We start from the raw sequence: 17645 nt of genomic DNA, 5'->3' as shown, positions 1-17645 counted from the left end.
TCATCTTAGGTGCATGTCCACTGTGAGAGACATAATCAAAAAAAAAATCCGGAAATCACAATGTATGATTTTTTGTTTTTTTTTTTTTTTTTTTTTAAATTTGTATGTTACTGCTGCAAATAAGAATTTGAACACCCGTGAAAATCAATGTTAATATTTGGTACAGTAGCCTTTGTTTGCAAATACAGGGTCATGGTTCCTGTAGTTTTTCACCAGGTTTCCACACACTCCAGCAGGGATTTTGGTCCACTCCTCCATACAGATCTTCTCTAGATCTTTCAGGTTTGGCGTTTCAGCTCCCTCCTAAGATTTTCTATTGAGTTCCAGTCTGGAGACTGTCCAGGCCACTCCAGGACCTTGAAATGCTTCTTACAGAGCCCCTCCTTAGTTGTCCTGGCTGTGTGTTTGGGGTCATTGTCATGCTGGAAGACCCAGCCATGACCCATCTTCAATGCTCTTACTGAGGGAAGGTGGTTGTTTGCCAAAATCTCACAATACATGACCCCATCCATCCTCCCTTCAATACGGTGCGGTCGTCCTGTCCCCTTTGCAGAAGAGCACCCCCAGAGTATGATGTTTCCACCCCCATGCTTCACGGTTGGGATGGTTTTCTTGGGGTTGTTCTCATCCTCTAAACATGGTAAGTGGAGTTGATTCAAAAAGCTCTATTCTGGTTTCATCTGACCACATGACCTTCTCCATGACTCCTCTGGATCATCCAGATGGTCACTGGTGAACTTCAAACGGGCCTGGACATGTGCTGGCTTGAGCAGGGGGGACCTTTGCTGCCCTGCAGGATTTAAACCATGACAGCATCATGTGTTACTAATGTAATCTTTGTGACTGTGGTCCCAGCTCTCTTCAGGTCATTAACCAGGTCCTCCTGTGTAGTTCTGAGGCTTTCTCAGAATCATCCTTACCCCACAAAGTGAGATCTTGCATGGAATCAAAACCGAGGGAGATTGACAGTCATCTTGTGTTTCTTCCACTTTCTAATAATCATAACAGTTGTCGTCTTCTAGCAAGCTGCTTGCCTGTTGTCCTGTAGTCCATCCCAGCCTTGTGCAGGTCTAGTTTTGTCCCTGGTGTCCTTAGACAGCTCTTTGGTCTTGGCTATGGTGGACACGTTGGAGTGTGATTGTGTGAACAGGTGTCTTTATACAGGTAACAAGTTCAACAGGTGCAGTTAATACAGGTAAAGAGTGCAGAATAAGTGGGCTTCTTAAAGAAAACTTAACAGGTCTGTGTGAGCCAGAATTCTGCTGGTTGGTAGGTGTTCAAATACTTATTGCCAGCAGTAACATACAAATAAACTATTAAAAAAATCATACATTGTGATTTCTGAGTTCTTTTTTTTTTAAGATTGTCTCTCACAGTGGACATGCACCTAAAATGAAAATTTCAGACCCCCCCCCCCCCCCCATGATTTCTAAGTGGGAGATCTTGCAAACCGCAAACTTATTTCCTCACTATCTAAAACCATGAGTTAATGAAGTTGACCAAAAAACTTAAAATCAGCTCACCTTGCCATATGATAATAATTTGACCATTGAAGTGTATTCTTTCGTGGATGGTGATGATTTCTTCATCTGGAGTGGGTTCAAGATCTTTTTCTTCCTCCTCCATCTGCTGCAGGTCAGCGTTGAGAACTCTGTCAGGGCGGACAATTCTGACGTTTCAAAGCCGTGTGGTGGCGGGGGCATGTGTAGCGTGTATGAATTCTAGCCCAATCTGAACCGGCAGCAAGGATCTAAAGTGTCACATCGAAACACTTCAAATCATCAGTATCTTCCAGAATTATCCAAACTGACGACTCCTACCAATAAAGGTCTAATCAAAATGGACTTTTACAGTGGCCTAAATTTCTGGGTCCACAACTTGACTGAGTAAAGCTGAATCGCGACTTGTGCGTGAGTGAGATAACGGGGCTCACCTGTAGTGAGACAAAAGCTCAGATGACGATGATCTCTTCCAGTGTGAGGAGCGTCAGCTATGACACTGTGGCCATGTGGCACAGTTCTCCAGGTGTGAATCCAGCATGCAGGTGTCTGTGATCATGATCCCAGGGTCTGGATTAAGCCAAGGGACTTTGCCCACATTTCTCCTCACCAAGGAAGCTTCCATGTTTCACCTGGCCAGAGACACGCCCACAGTTAGACCTGGCCAAGGGCACGTCCCAATTTCACTTGGCCAACTTCATCTCATAACCCAATTAGCAATGAAACAGTACCTCCAGACAACTGCTAACCTTTGTTAAACAACATATTTCAATTAATAATCAAGATTTCAGTTAGATAAAAACACAATCTAACCACAGGCAAACAGTTTGTCTAAAGATTTTCAGTCACTTTTTGAGGGTATCTTTAAAAATATTAAAGTGAGTGATTTATAAATCAACCTATAAAATGAGCAAATGAAGGAAGGCAACTCATAGCTGAGCATCTTCCATTGGAAATCACGCCCCCTAGAGGTTACATGGTGTGCCTCCTCATTTAGTTTTGCTGACCTCAGTTCCTATTGATGGCTTCACCACTAAATTCAATTTGTTAATCAAAGATTGGGGGGAAAAGGATTGGAAAAAAACTGGTGTGTGGAAATTTTATTGGGGTTTTTTTTTTTTCTTTCCATACATATCCACTTCGGTTCTGGGTGAAATGGGCATCACTGAGCTGTGCTTCAAGGCATCCAGTGGTACCAGATTTGAAAATTGGGCATACAGTTCAAAAGTTCCATTTGTGAACCCACCTCCGTTTGACCCGTTTGTGGGTGGTAGACTGGTCTCCAGTCAGGGTACCAAATTTCACAACTTTATCAATATATTTATGGTGTTGACATGATGGACAGATGGAACGATGGTTGCACTGATGGGTGGAGTTTCTTTCGTTTGGTGGGTGATTAAAAAAAAGCCTTAATTTAAAGTGATTAATGCAGAGCTTCCTAATCGTGTGATCACATACAGCAGATAACCACAACAAAGCATGAATATAAAAATAGTTTTTTACAATTATTCCATTCGCACAGACAAACATCATCATATAACAAATATTTGAAAAATCAAGCAAAACATGTTTGTGCACATTTACATGTCACGCAGCTGTGAAGTGTTTTAACGAGTCAGGGCGGCAGTGCAGCACTTTGTGGCCCTGCAACCTGAACACACATCACTTCCAGATTTTTAAGATTCTTATAACCTCCACCAATGAAGTTGAGGAGGTTATGTTTTCACCCGTTTGTTCAGTTTGTGAACAGCCTGGAGCCCATAATTTTCATAAATCGTTATGAATTTTTTTACTGAAGAGTCATATCCTGATACGCAAGAACTGATTCAGTTTTCAAGGTCAAAGTGAGGAAAATTGTAAAAATCCCTATACTATCCTTAAACTGAATGAATTCATAACTGTCAAGAGATAGAATCTTTTCATATTTCAAAATGTGAAAAATATATTTTCATATATTCATACATTATGTAGGTTGGTGTCCTTTATTGACTAACAAACTTTGATCCAGATCTGATCCAGATTACAGATTTTCAGTCCTCATTTTCAATCAATTCAATCAATCAATTTTATTTATATAGCGCAAATCACAACAAACAGTGTTGCCCCAAGGCGCTTTATATTGTAAGGCAAGGCCATACAATAATTACGTAAAAACCCCAATGGTCAAAACGACCCCCTGTGAGCAAGCACTTGGCGACAGTGGGAAGGAAAAACTCCCTTTTAACAGGAAGAAAACCTCCAGCAGAACCAGGCTCAGGGAGGGGCAGTCTTCTGCTGGGAGCTGGTTGGGCTGAGGGAGAGAACCAGGAAAAAGACATGCTGTGGAGGGGAGCAGAGATCAATCACTAATGAGTAAATGCAGAGTGGTGCATACAGAGCAAAAAGAGAAAGAAACACTCAGTGCATCATGGGAACCCCCCAGCAGTCTAAGTCTATAGCAGCATAACTAAGGGATGGTTCATGGTCACCTGATCCAGCCCTAACTATAAGCTTTAGCAAAAAGGAAAGTTTTAAGCCTAATCTTAAAAGTAGAGAGGGTGTCTGTCTCCCTGATCCGAATTGTGAAGCTGGTTCCACAGGAGAGGAGCCTGAAAGCTGAAGGCTCTGCCGCCCATTCTACTCTTACAAACCCTAGGAACACAAGTAGCCTGCAGTCTTAGAGCGAGCGCTCTATTGGGGTGATAGGGTACTATGAGGTCCCTAAGATAAGATGGGACCTGATTATTCAAAACCTTATAAGTAAGAAGAATTTAAATTCTATTCTAGAATTAACAGGAAGCCAATGAAGAGAGGCCAATATGGGTGAGATATGCTCTCTCCTTCTAGTCCCCGTCAGTACTCTAGCTGCAGCATTTTGAATTAACTGAAGGCTTTTCAGGGAACTTTTAGGACAACCTGATAATGATGAATTACAATAGTCCAGCCTAGAGGAAATAAATGCATGAATTAGTTTTTCAGCATCACTCTGAGACAGACCTTTCTAATTTAGAGATATGCGTAAATGCAAAAAAGCAGTCTTACATATTGTTTAATATGCGCTTTGAATGACATATCCTGATCAAAAATGACTCCAAGATTTCTCACAGTATTACTAGAGGTCAGGGTATGCCATCCAGAGTAAGGACCTGGTTAGACACCATGTTTTCTAAGATTTGTGGGGCCAAGTACAATAACTTCAGTTTATGAGTTTAAAAGCAGGAAATTAGAGGTCATCCATGTCCTTTGTCTGTAAGACAATCCTGCAGTTTAGCTAATTGGTGTGTGTCCTCCGGCTTCATGGATAGATAAAGCTGGGTATCATCTGCGTAACAATGAAATTTAAGCATGCCGTCTAATAATACTGCCTAAGGAAGCATGTATAAAGTGAATAAAATTGGTCCTAGCACAGAACCTTGTGGAACTCCATAATTAACCTTAGTCTGTGAAGATTCCCCTTTACATGAACAAATTGTAATCTATTAGATAAATATCAAACCACCGCAGCGCAGTGCCTTTAATACCTATGGCATGCTCTAATCTCTGTAATAAAATTTTATGGTCACAGTATCAAAGCAGCACTGAGGTCTAACAGAACAAGCACAGAGATGAGTCCACTGTCCGAGGCCATAAGAAGATCATTTGTAACCTTCACTAATGCTGTTTCTGTACTATGATGAATTCTAAAACCTGACTGAAACTCTTCAAATAGACCATTCCTCTGCAGATGATCAGTTAGCTGTTTTACAACTACCCTTTCAAGAATTTTTGAGAGAAAAGGAAGGTTGGAGATTGGCCTATAATTAGCTAAGATAGCTGGGTCAAGTGATGCTTTTTAAGTAATGGTTTAATTACTGCCACCTTAAACCTGTGGTACATAGCCAACTAATAAAGATAGATTGATCATATTTAAGATCGAAGCATTAATAATGGTAGGGCTTCCTAAGCAGCCTGATAGGAATGGGGTCTAATAGACATGTTGATGTTTGGATGAAGTAACTAATGAAAATACTCAGACAGAACAATGTGAGAGAAAGAGTCTAACCAAATACTGGCATCACTGAAAGCAGCCAAAGATAACGATACGTCTTTGGGATGGTTGAGTAATTTTTTCTCTAATAGTTAAAATTTTATTAGCAAAGAAAGTCATGCATCTACTAGTTAAAGGAATACTCAGCTCAATAGAGCTCTGACTCATTGTCAGCCTGGCTACAGTGCTGAAAAGAAACCTGGGGTTGTTCTTATTTTCTTCAATTAGTGATGATAGTAAGATGTCCTAGCTTTACGGAGGGCTTTTTATAGAGCAACAGACTCTTTTTCCAGGCTAAGTGAAGATCTTCTAAATTAGTGAGACGCCATTCCTCTCCACTTACGGTTTCTGCTTTAAGCTGCGAGTTTGAGAGTTATACCACGGAGTCAGGCACTTGATTTAAAGCTCTCTTTTTCAGAGGAGCTACACATCCAAAGTTTGTCTTCAATGAGGATGTAAAACTATTGATGAGATACTCTATCTCACTTACAGAGTTTAGGTAGCTACTTTGCACTGTGTTGGTATATGGCATTAAGAACATAAAGAAGGAATCATATCCTTAAACCTAGTTACAGCGCTTTCTGAAAGACTTCTAGTGTAATGAAACTTATTCCCCACTGCTGGGTATCCATCAGAGTAAATGTTAAGAAATGATCAGACAGAAGGGAGTTTTCAGGAATACTGTTAAGTCTTCAATTTCCATACCATAAGCAGTGGTGTCAAAAGTACACACATTTGTTACTTAAGTAGAAGTATAGGTACTGCAGTTTAAAAACACTCTGGTAAAAGTTGAAGTATCAACTTGACCTCTTTACTCAAGTAAAAGTGAAAAAGTATGTGCTCCAAAACCTACTTAAAGTATAAAAGTATAAAGTAACCTTAAAAAAAAAAAAAAAAAAAGGTAGATGCCACTATATGAATTGAAAGCTTCATTTAAAAACTGATTTGTTCTACATGTGGCCCAAGACCAAAACCCAAATTACCCCCCAACACCACCTGCACGAAAATGTTTCGATTCTAGAAGCTCTGAAATGCAATCTGGACTATTCCAGACAATAAACTGCAGGAGTGCAGCATCCTTTAGTGAGGAAAAAAAAACTTTCCTTATTCAGATTCATTCCAGTAGTATCTCTGCTTACTAGATGTAGCAGTTTTCTAGTTTGGCAGAAAGTTCTGGAGTAAATCACTGAAGAATTTACACATTGACAATACGGTTTGACCGAACAAACTGTCATTAAACTTAATAAAACAGGGATGAATGGAGGTGTAAGATAGTCACTAGGTGTTCACAGGAAACACTATTTTATTTCTGTATGTATGTATGTTCATTGTTAGTTGCTTTTATATTTTATTTTCTGTTGTTTCTATTCAGTTCTTTTTGTCTCTTTCTCTGAAATTGTATATAATAATTATCATTAGACTATTAATATATAAACAAAAAAATTTAAGAAATATTACAATTTGAAAACAATGCACCCGAACGTGAAGACAGCTGGAACTGGCTTCATGCTAACTTTTAACATTGAAAATGCCATAGACATGCTAATGCGTTAGCGTCGCTCCCGTTTTTAAGTTATAAACTACTCTATCACTGTTTCAGAAGACCATACAGGTCGGTTTAACATAGAAAAGGTAAATAATACTCACAGAAGTATGCTCTTTAGCGGGGAAAATTAAGCAAAAGAAAGAATAAACGAAACAATAGGTCTAAGCATTGCTTCAATCTGTGAACCACTGCTTCGATTGGTTCAAAATCCATTCCTTTATCTTCATTGATCCATGTTTCTGATATAGCAATTATGTTATTTTTTTTTTTCATTAAAAAATCTCCTTTAACAGTGGAATATCCGGATAAAATGCTGAAACCGGACCTATACCTATACTTTACGACAGCCCTTGTATAAGTCACACTTTTTTTCCCCTGTGTGTTGAACTTTTTAACTCATCGTTTCCCTGGTGGTTAGTTTAACAGGTGGAGCTCAATGTAGCACATGTGCACACACCGCAGTGTGGTCTGTTACTTAACATAAGACTTTTAAATTCCAAAAATAAGAAAGATGGAGCGTGTGATGGACAACATAGTTGATGCTATTTGATGTTGTTTGGAGAAGAGTAAACGTCAGATCACAGAGATGGAAAACTGGACACACCAGATGGACTTGGATATGGGTAGAAACCAGAACAGTGCTTCCTCAAAGAATCTGTATGAGCTAATCATGACTAGAAGTTGGTAGACATCAAGAATAACTTTGTTAGTGTATACAATTATGTCATTAATTGTGAAGAAAGAAATGCACAATTTCTGGGGAGAACAGGGGGCACTGCACAGCCCAAGCATGGACTCCGGTATGTTTTCTTCTCTGTTCTCCCCTCAACTCTGACAGTGTCTTGTCCTCTTCATTCTGCTCCAGCCTGTGACCTGTCTGTTTTTCATAACTGTTGGACACAGATGAGTTCTTGAAGGCTTCCCAGTTGCAATGTTTTGAGGGGGGTTTTTGTTGTTTTTTTGTTAATAATATGATCTGCAAGCACTTATTTTGGTGAACTTTTAAATGACAGCTATAGAATGAAATGATTTTGATGAAGTATTTAATTTTCAATTTGGTGAAAGAATTTGGTACATATATATTTTAGTTGACTGTTGGAAATGTAAAAAAAAAAGCATATTTTCTATTTTTACAGTTTTTCTATGTTAAATGTCAGTTTTTGCATGTAAACATGATGGCAGGTTGTGGGGGGTTTAAATGTTAAATTGCACATAAATTAGACATTTTCATGCCCCCTTCAAAAAAAAACTGTCTTGATGGCTGCACAATGCCAGTGGTCAGTGATTTCAGTGGAAAATGAATGCGGTTGAAGCAGTTTGAAAGGCAGTGAGACCAGAGACAAATTTGGTTTTGAGAACTGCAGAACTTCTGCACAAGTGTCGTCAGTCTTCTCCACTCAGTCTTGTTTTCCTCAGTGGTCAGAGGATATTTGGCGACAGCTGTGTTTAAGTTTAAACGCGTGTATTGTCCATGCAACTGCTACATTGAATAGTTTCCACAGAGAGAAAATATTTGACAGCTTCACCTCCTTTTCTTTCTTGTCTTTATTCAACAAGAAAAACAAAAACAGGAGTGTGTTCTTTTTTCCCCACCATGGCTCTGAATCTCTGTCTCTGACTTTCTTTGTTTTAGGTCACAGGCTTTTTTAAGGGAATGTCGTTCCCGCTGGCCAGCATCACCATCTACAACTCATTGGTATTTGGTGTCTTCAGTACACACAGAGATTCATAAGCAAGTATCGCTATGGCGACGGGCAGCATCCCTGCAGCATGCTGGACCTGATGGCGGCCAGTATGTTGACCGGGCTGGTGTCGGTCAGCCTGGGAGCCCCGGTGGATCTGGTCAAGATCAGACTGCAAATGCAAACGCAGAGAGTCCAAGCAGGTAAACTGGCAAGACACCAAAACTTTTATTGTAGGTTTGAAAGCAATCGAGTGCAAAAACAATCAACTGATTTATCAATTAGTTGTTTGGTCTATAAAATGTCAAAGGGAGAAATAAGGGAGAGATGCCTTTTTTCACAACCAAATGATGTTCCATTTCCAGAAAGTATACATATTTAAGAAGCCAAAGTGGGAGATTCTGTTTTTGTTTTTGGTACATTTCTCAATTGTCGATTATCAAAAATGTTGTGGATTAATTTAATAATTAATCATAACTGATTCATTGTTGCAGCATTAAATGTGCCATTAAAATGATGATTTTGTGCAGAAAAATAAGATTTCCAACACAGATTTTTTCACATTTGAAGACATTTTCCTGTTGATTTAACCCTCAAGTGACCAACAGAAAATGTCGACTGATACGACTAATATGGCCAAGTGTTGTTATTTACAACTCATTGATTTTATATGGGAATACTTTGATATAAATGATTGTTTTAGGGTTCATCATATGTATTTCACTCTGTAATATATTTGTCCATCATCCCTTTTATCATCACGCTGGGCATCAAGAATCAGTCTTGATGCTTGTGCAGCTGTAAATCTTGCTGTAGGTCTGTTTGCCATGTTTCCCTGCAAAGCAGTAACATGCATATATCATTTAAGTCTTTCAGTAAATGGTTCTGTGGTCCATTAGCATGGCTAAAACCCTTCAGCTACTAGGGAACTTTGCCCCCCCATCCCCCCCCAGGCTCCTCTTGCCCCCCCCCCCCCCCCAGCCATTTTAAGTATTTTTCTTTATTTGCCTCTCACATGCTTGGAAGCTCCTAACCATCCTCCATGCTCCTAAGCATCTAACCATGTCATTTCAGTCCTTCAGACTTTTTTTTTGTCAGTAAATGGTTCTGGGGGGCATTAGCATGGCTGAAACCCTTCAGCTTATTTTCAAAGATCCAATATTTTTACATGTAATTTACCCGCTAAATAGTCACTGACTGACCTCAAGAGCTGTCAAGGTGCACGTTCAGCGTTCCCGGTTTCATTGTCAACTCAACATTTAGCATTTCCTGTTTCAGTGTCGACTGTCCACTGAATTTGCCCAACATCTCTCTATTCATGCATAATCTCCTCTATTGTCTTTTCTTTTTAATGATTGTTTTAATTGAGAAGCAAAAAGTTAGACAAACCTTAAAGAGAATAAACATACTACAGCAAAAACAACATATTCATGAACAGATTAATCTCCTCTGTTGTTGCTCCACAAAATGTTCAGTATTTGGTATTGGTAGGTGTTGATCAGGCTAGACCTTGCTTGTGTGAAGCGCCTTGAGGCTGAAAATAAATTGAAAAGAAATTTCCTATTTCAGTGTCGACTGTCCACTGAATTCACGTGAGATCTTCTCTATTGTCGCTCCAGGAAATGTGCAACATTTGACATTTCTGGTTTCAGTGCGGACTCAAAATTCTGCGTTTCCGGTTTGGGCATCGCTGTATCATAGAGCGAGCTTGATAGTGCGAGGTGCTGTCGCTCATAAAATATAATTTTTAGAGTTGGCAAATTACAATACCATCTGAAGCTATAATGCCGAAAAATCTCAGATCTTCCCGCTAATGGTCTCTCAAAGGATGCTGTCCTGCATAAAGGGGCCCTAAAGGTGACTCATTTTGGTCAACCATGTAAAAAACATCATAACTGCAACTGTTAATATCAATATCTGACACTGTTGCCCTTTTTCCTTATGTCCAGCAGATATCCAGCAAATCCTCTGTGTGCAATTTATCCAGTTTTTAATCCGGAGTTCTTTCCACTGGCATCTCTGTTGGCTTCAATATATGAGTGTTTGTTAGTGTCTGTTGCTGGCATTTTATTTCTCTTTTACATTGTTTTGTTCCCTGTTTTGGCACTTTCAGCTACAACTGAGTTCTACTGCACTTTTTCAGTTAATGCTAGCAACTGTAATCCGGCAGCCTCCTTTTTAAAAAATTATTTAAATCATAAAAATGATTTTCTTTGGCAACACTATAATTCCATTGCTTAGTGTTCAAACTAATGTCCCAGTCACACATAGCAGGAACCAGGCCGACACTGCAAAAATGGTCATAATTCAGATGCAGTCGGGGGGAATAGAGGTGTGATCAGCCGTGTCAGAATGCAGCCAGACTGCCCCGTGCACACCTGCACAATACAGTCCAAACATTATAGACAACAGTCAGACGCCACTGACATTGGTGCTGTCATCACTCACTCACATCTTCACTCGTCCTCACATTCCCAGCACTCGCTGACCTCTCACCAGGAGGAGGGTGCGCTGCCACATGTGCGTGTGTAGAACAAGTGATCCAGGCAGCGTGCGAGTGTGTGGCCAAAATGTTTGCTCAGCTACGTGTATGTGTGTTCATAATAACTGAACGAGCCACTCCATGTGCACATGTGGGGCGCACATGCACGTACCAGCCCAGGAGCTGTGCTTCCCGAGTGCGCACATATAAAGGCTAAGTGTCAGTGATCGCCTGCTGTTGTACAGAATCCCTTTAGGTGTTTGATCAGTATAAAGCTCCAATCACTGGAGCATTGCTAGATTTTATTCTTCCAGCTGTACTCTATAAACTGCTGGTGAACTGTGCTGGCAGTGCCCAAACTTTCTCCATGTGCGCATCTTTCTTCAGACGCAGCCAGCGAACTTGTTCCTTTCCTTTTTCTTTCACTTGTGGCCATTTCAGCGTACTTGATACGCATCTTAACACAACTCCAGTGGGATTATCAGTACGGGACGATGTTTCACATGGGATTTATTTATGCCAGAGGTGGATCATGCATTTGTGAGCCAATCAGTGTTGCCAGCACCTAGCGCAACCAGGTGAAAGGGGCTTCACCACATGCTGTGATCCCTGGCTGCTGTCTGCACTGCATGGAATGCTTCTTGTGTACCGGAGGTGAGTTGCATGTTTATTTGTTATCATGAGCTGGGGAAACGGTTCCACGTCATACCTGCAACAGAGTTATGCCGCGTTCACACAAATTCGCGTCACCATCACCCGGGGTGTCGCTCTGCTTGGGCCGAAACGTTCGCTGTGAAAATTCGCCCCAATGCGTCACCAAATAGGAAGAGCTTCCATTCCGCTCACCGCGAAGTCAACATGGCGGACCTTGATCACACGGAGCAAGTTGCTGTGCTCTATTTGTTGTGGAAATCAAACAATCAATTTCAATTTTATTTATATAGCGCCAAATCACAACAAACAGTTGCCCCAAGGCGCTTTATATTGTAAGGCAAGGCCAAACAATAATTACGTAAAAACCCCAATGGTCAAAACGACCCCCTGTGAGCAAGCACTTGGCTACAGTGGGAAGGAAAAACTCCCTTTTAACAGGAAGAAACCTCCAACCGAACCAGGCTCAGGGAGGGGCAGTCTTCTGCTGGGACTGGTTGGGGCTGAGGGAGAGAACCAGGAAAAAGACATGCTGTGGAGGGGAGCAGAGATCAATCACTAATGATTAAATGCAGAGTGGTGCATACAGAGCAAAAAGAGAAACACTCAGTGCATCATGGGAACCCCCCAGCAGTCTAAGTCTATAGCAGCATAACTAAGGGATGGTTCAGGGTCACCTGATCCAGCCCTAACTATAAGCTTTAGCAAAAAGGAAAGTTTTAAGCCTAATCTTAAAAGTAGAGAGGGTGTCTGTCTCCCTGATCTGAATTGGGAGCTGGTTCCACAGGAGAGGAGCCTGAAAGCTGAAGGCTCTGCCTCCCATTCTACTCTTACAAACCCTAGGAACCACAAGTAAGCCTGCAGTCTGAGAGCGAAGCGCTCTATTGGGGTGATATGGTACTATGAGGTCCCTAAGATAAGATGGGACCTGATTATTCAAAACCTTATAAGTAAGAAGAAGAATTTTAAATTCTATTCTAGAATTAACTCGAGGCCAATATGGGTGAGAGATGCTCTCTCCTTCTAGTCGTCAGTACTCTAGCTGCAGCATTTTAAATTAACTGAAGGCTTTTCAGGGAACTTTTAGGACAACCTGATAATAATGAATTACAATAGTCCAGCCTAGAGGAAATAAATGCATGAATTAGTTTTTCAGCATCACTCTGAGACAAGACCTTTCTGATTTTAGAGATATTGCGTAAATGCAAAAAAGCAGTCCTACATATTTGTTTAATATGCGCTTTGAATGACATATCCTGATCAAAAATGACTCCAAGATTTCTCACAGTATTACTAGAGGTCAGGGTAATGCCATCCAGAGTAAGGATCTGGTTAGACACCATGTTTCTAAGATTTGTGGGGCCAAGTACAATAACTTCAGTTTTATCTGAGTTTAAAAGCAGAAAATTAAAGGTCGCCATGTCTTGTCTGTAAGACAATCCTGCAGTTTAGCTAATTGGTGTGTGTCCTCCTGCTTCATGGATAGATAAAGCTGGGTATCATCTGCGTAACAATGAAAATTTAAGCAATGCCGTCTAATAATACTGCCTAAGGGAAGCATGTATAAAGTGAATAAAATTGGTCCTAGCACAGAACCTTGTGGAACTCCATAATTAACCTTAGTCTGTGAAGAAGATTCCCCATTTACATGAACAAATTGTAATCTATTAGATAAATATGATTCAAACCACCGCAGCACAGTGCCTTTAATACCTATGGCATGCTCTAATCTCTGTAATAAAATTTTATGGTCAACAGTATCAAAAGCAGCACTGAGGTCTAACAGAACAAGCACAGAGATGAGTCCACTGTCTGAGGGCATAAGATCATGTGTAACCTTCACTAATGCTGTTTCTGTACTATGATGAATTCTAAAACCTGACTGAAACTCTTCAAATAGACCATTCCTCTGCAGATGATCAGTTAGCTGTTTTACAACTACCCTTTCAAGAATTTTTGAGAGAAAAGGAAGGTTGGAGATTGGCCTATAATTAGCTAAGATAGCTGGGTCAAGTGATGGCTTTTTAAGTAATGGTTTAATTACTGCCACCTTAAAAGCCTGTGGTACATAGCCAACTAATAAAGATAGATTGATCATATTTAAGATCGAAGCATTAAATAATGGTAGGGCTTCCTTGAGCAGCCTGGTAGGAATGGGGTCTAATAGACATGTTGATGGTTTGGATGAAGTAACTAATGAAAATAACTCAGAACAATCTGAGAGAAAGAGTCTAACCAAATACCGGCATCACTGAAAGCAGCCAAAGATAACGATACGTCTTTGGGATGGTTATGAGTAATTTTTTCTATAATAGTTAAAATTTTATTAGCAAAGAAAGTCATGAAGTCATTACTAGTTAAAGTTAAAGGAATACTCGGCTCAATAGAGCTCTGACTCTTTGTCAGCCTGGCTACAGTGCTGAAAAGAAACCTGGGGTTGTTCTTATTTTCTTCAATTAGTGATGAGTAGTAAGATGTCCTAGCTTTACGGAGGGCTTTTTTATAGAGCAACAGACTTTTTCCAGGCTAAGTGAAGATCTTCTAAATTAGTGAGACGCCATTTACTCTCCAACTTACGGGTTATCTGCTTTAAGCTGCGAGTTTGAGTTATACCACGGAGTCAGGCACTTCTGATTTAAAGCTCTTTTTCAGAGGAGCTACAGCATCCAAAGTTGTCTTCAATGAGGATGTAAAACTATTGATGAGATACTCTATCTCACTTACAGAGTTTAGGTAGCTACTCTGCACTGTGTTGGTATATGGCATTAGAGAACATAAAGAAGGAATCATATCCTTAAACCTACTTACAGCGCTTTCTGAAAGACTTCTAGTGTAATGAAACTTATTCCCCACTGCTGGGTAGTCCATCAGAGTAAATGTAAATGTTAAGAAATGATCAGACAGAAGGGAGTTTTCAGGGAATACTGTTAAGTCTTCAATTTCCATACCATAAGTCAGAACAAGATCTAAGATATGATTAAAGTGGTGGGTGGACTCATTTACATTTTGAGCAAAGCCAATTGAGTCTAATAATAGATTAAATGCAGTGTTGAGGCTGTCATTCTCAGCATCTGTGTGGATGTTAAAATCGCCCACTATAATTCTTATCTGAGTTAAGCACTAAGTCAGACAAAAGGTCTGAAAATTCACAGAGAAACTCACAGTAACGACCAGGTGGACGATAGATAATAACAAATAAAACTGGTTTTTGGGACTTCCAATTTGGATGGACAAGACTAAGAGTCAAGCTTTCAAATTAATTAAAGCTCTGTCTGGGTTTTTGATTAATTAATTAGCTGGAATGGAAGATTGCTGCTAATCCTCCGCCTCGGCCCGTGCTACGAGCATTCTGGCAGTTAGTGTGACTCGGGAGTTGACTCACTTAAACTAACGTATTCATCCTGCTGTAACCAGGTTTCTGTAAGGCAGAATAAATCAATATGTTGATCAATTATTATATCATTTACTAACAGGGACTTAGAAGAGAGAGACCTAATGTTTAATAGACCACATTTAACTGTTTTAGTCTGTGGTGCAGTTGAAGGTGCTATATTATTTTTTCTTTTTGAATTTTTATGCTTAAATAGATTTTTGCTGGTTATTGGTGGTCTGGGAGCAGGCCCCATCTCTACGGGGATGGGGTAATGAGGGGATGGCAGGGGGAGAGAAGCTGCAGAGAGGTGTGTAAGACTACATCTCTGCTTCCTGGTCCCAACCCTGGATAGTCACGGTTTGGAGGATTTAAGAAAATTGGCCAGATTTCTAGAAATGAGAGCTGCTCCATCCAAAGTGGGATGGATGCCGTCTCTCCTAACAAGACCAGGTGACAAAGCTGACAAACATCACCAGCGGCGCCGTCCCTGGGTTCACTACATCCTTATGAGACGTTCCCAATTAGGGGAGTTTCATTATCTGCTGCAGGAGCTGCGTCTGGATGACAGCCACTTTTTCAACGGTACTTCTGCCTCTCCAGGACCCAGTTTGAGGACCTCCTGTCCCGTTCGCGCACGCACATGTGAACAATTTAAAATGAAATAACAAACTGGCTGCTTGTGCGGTTCCTCGCTCTCCCCTCAAACTCTGTCATAATTGTCTTAAAGGATAAAAGGGACATAAGTCCTGCTCACAGGCTGGCTGCCAGAGACGGGACATGTCTACATCAAGTATAAACTCCAAGCATCTCCACATGGGCGGGAAGAGGGCGACACGACACGATGCAATGCGTTAGCATGCCACAAACGCGCTAATCACTCAAAATTGCTTTATTTGCGTCCGTCGCATTGCATGACTTGGACTTTTGTGGTGCCACAACGCGTCCTTCCATAGGGATTACATGGCAGCCTCTCACCGCCATTGCTCGCGTGGTGTTCGGTGTGAACACAGCATTAGGTGAACATGTAATAATACATGTATTACAGCTGTGACATCCCATTTAGCTGCATTGCGGGGTGCTGCACCAAGTCTCTGATGCTCACAATGATGTACATCAGAGTGCCACATACAGGTTATTACATATCAACACTTCCTTTGCCCTCCCTAGCCGAGGTCCAGGTGAACATACGTGGCACAACATGCCGGCAGACTTTGCCATGACCGATTAATCTCAATCAACCACGATCAGATCGTTTCAAATGCTGTTATGATGCCGTCAGAAAATGTAGATTGAGCTCAGATGACAGATAAACTGGACATAGACGGCCGTCAGATGCATGTCCCACCTTTACGGTGCCAAGAGTGCTTTGAACTTGGGACAGCCAAGGAAATGGGACCAAATATGTAGATGCTCACAGACTGCCATCCGTAAGTCTTCAGACCGCACCTCAATACTTCGCGACTGTGGCTGGATGTGTCATTCTGAGTGAATTTGGCCTCAATCAGCGTATGTTGAGGGTTTAAATGATTCAGTGATCATCAAGATGATCAAAAGTCACCTTTTTTAGAAACAATTTAGAATTTTGACCCATCTGGTTTATAAAATACAGCAATAACATGCAACTTGACAGACTAGGAAACATCTCGGGAAACTGAATTACTAATATCTGACCGTAGAACCCTTTTTGGTATTTGATTGTAAAACGTTTACATTATGAGTAGTGTCATGTCATAGCGCCTCTTCCTGTTACACTGTAACACCAATAAAAGTGAGGTCAAACAGTGTAAATACTGTGAGATAAAACACCACGTAGAACATTTACTGCGTTTCGTGTGTTTATGACATCAGTCAGACTGAGGCAGCACTCTTAGTGTTTTAATTAGTCATTTCTTCACAAACAATTTAGTTCATGTAAAATTCAACCATTCATTATGGTCTCACAGATACAAAGGCCAGAATTCATTGCCTTTTTATATGTGCTTTATTTTTCAGCAAAGCTCCATCTCGCCAGCAGTGCATCACATGGCAACAATGGCCCTCTGCGCTCTGTGGAAATCCACAGCCAGAATCTGTACCGGGGCCCCATCCACTGCATCAGCACCATCCTGCAGACTGAGGGCCTCCAGGGCCTGTACAGGGGGGGCGGGGCCATGGTCCTGCGGGATGTTCCTGGATACGCCCTCTATTTCATACCTTACACCATCTTCTGTGACCTGATGAACCCGGACCCCTCGTCCATCCCTCATCCGTGCTCTATCTGGCTAGCTGGAGGGTTGGCAGGTAAACAGTGAAGGTGACAATATGCTGCGTTATAACAGAAACATCGCTGCCACAAATCAGCATTTTCATTGATTCATTTACCAGCTTTTTTTTTTTTTTTTTTTTTTTAATCAGTTGATCTTTTTT

The 17645-nt window shown here is 40.8% G+C and overlaps 1 protein-coding gene across 1 annotated transcript in view; it reads left to right on the top strand.

Moving 5' to 3' along the window:
* slc25a48 (solute carrier family 25 member 48) overlaps window positions 1-17645 on the top strand; it is a 59083-nt gene that overhangs the window by 17651 nt on the left and 23787 nt on the right. Inside the window, exons 6-9 of the mRNA XM_034180964.1 lie at window positions 1940-2025; window positions 2067-2152; window positions 8765-8936; window positions 17232-17519. Of these exons, the coding sequence (XP_034036855.1) occupies window positions 1940-2025; window positions 2067-2152; window positions 8765-8936; window positions 17232-17519 (632 nt within the window). The remainder of the gene's footprint in view (window positions 1-1939; window positions 2026-2066; window positions 2153-8764; window positions 8937-17231; window positions 17520-17645) is intronic.

Source organism: Thalassophryne amazonica, chromosome 11, assembly GCF_902500255.1.
Source record: "Thalassophryne amazonica chromosome 11, fThaAma1.1, whole genome shotgun sequence".
Classification (NCBI taxonomy): Eukaryota; Metazoa; Chordata; class Actinopteri; order Batrachoidiformes; family Batrachoididae; genus Thalassophryne; species Thalassophryne amazonica.
Note: the sequence above shows the minus strand (reverse complement) of the source record. Positions and strands in the feature narration are given on the sequence as shown.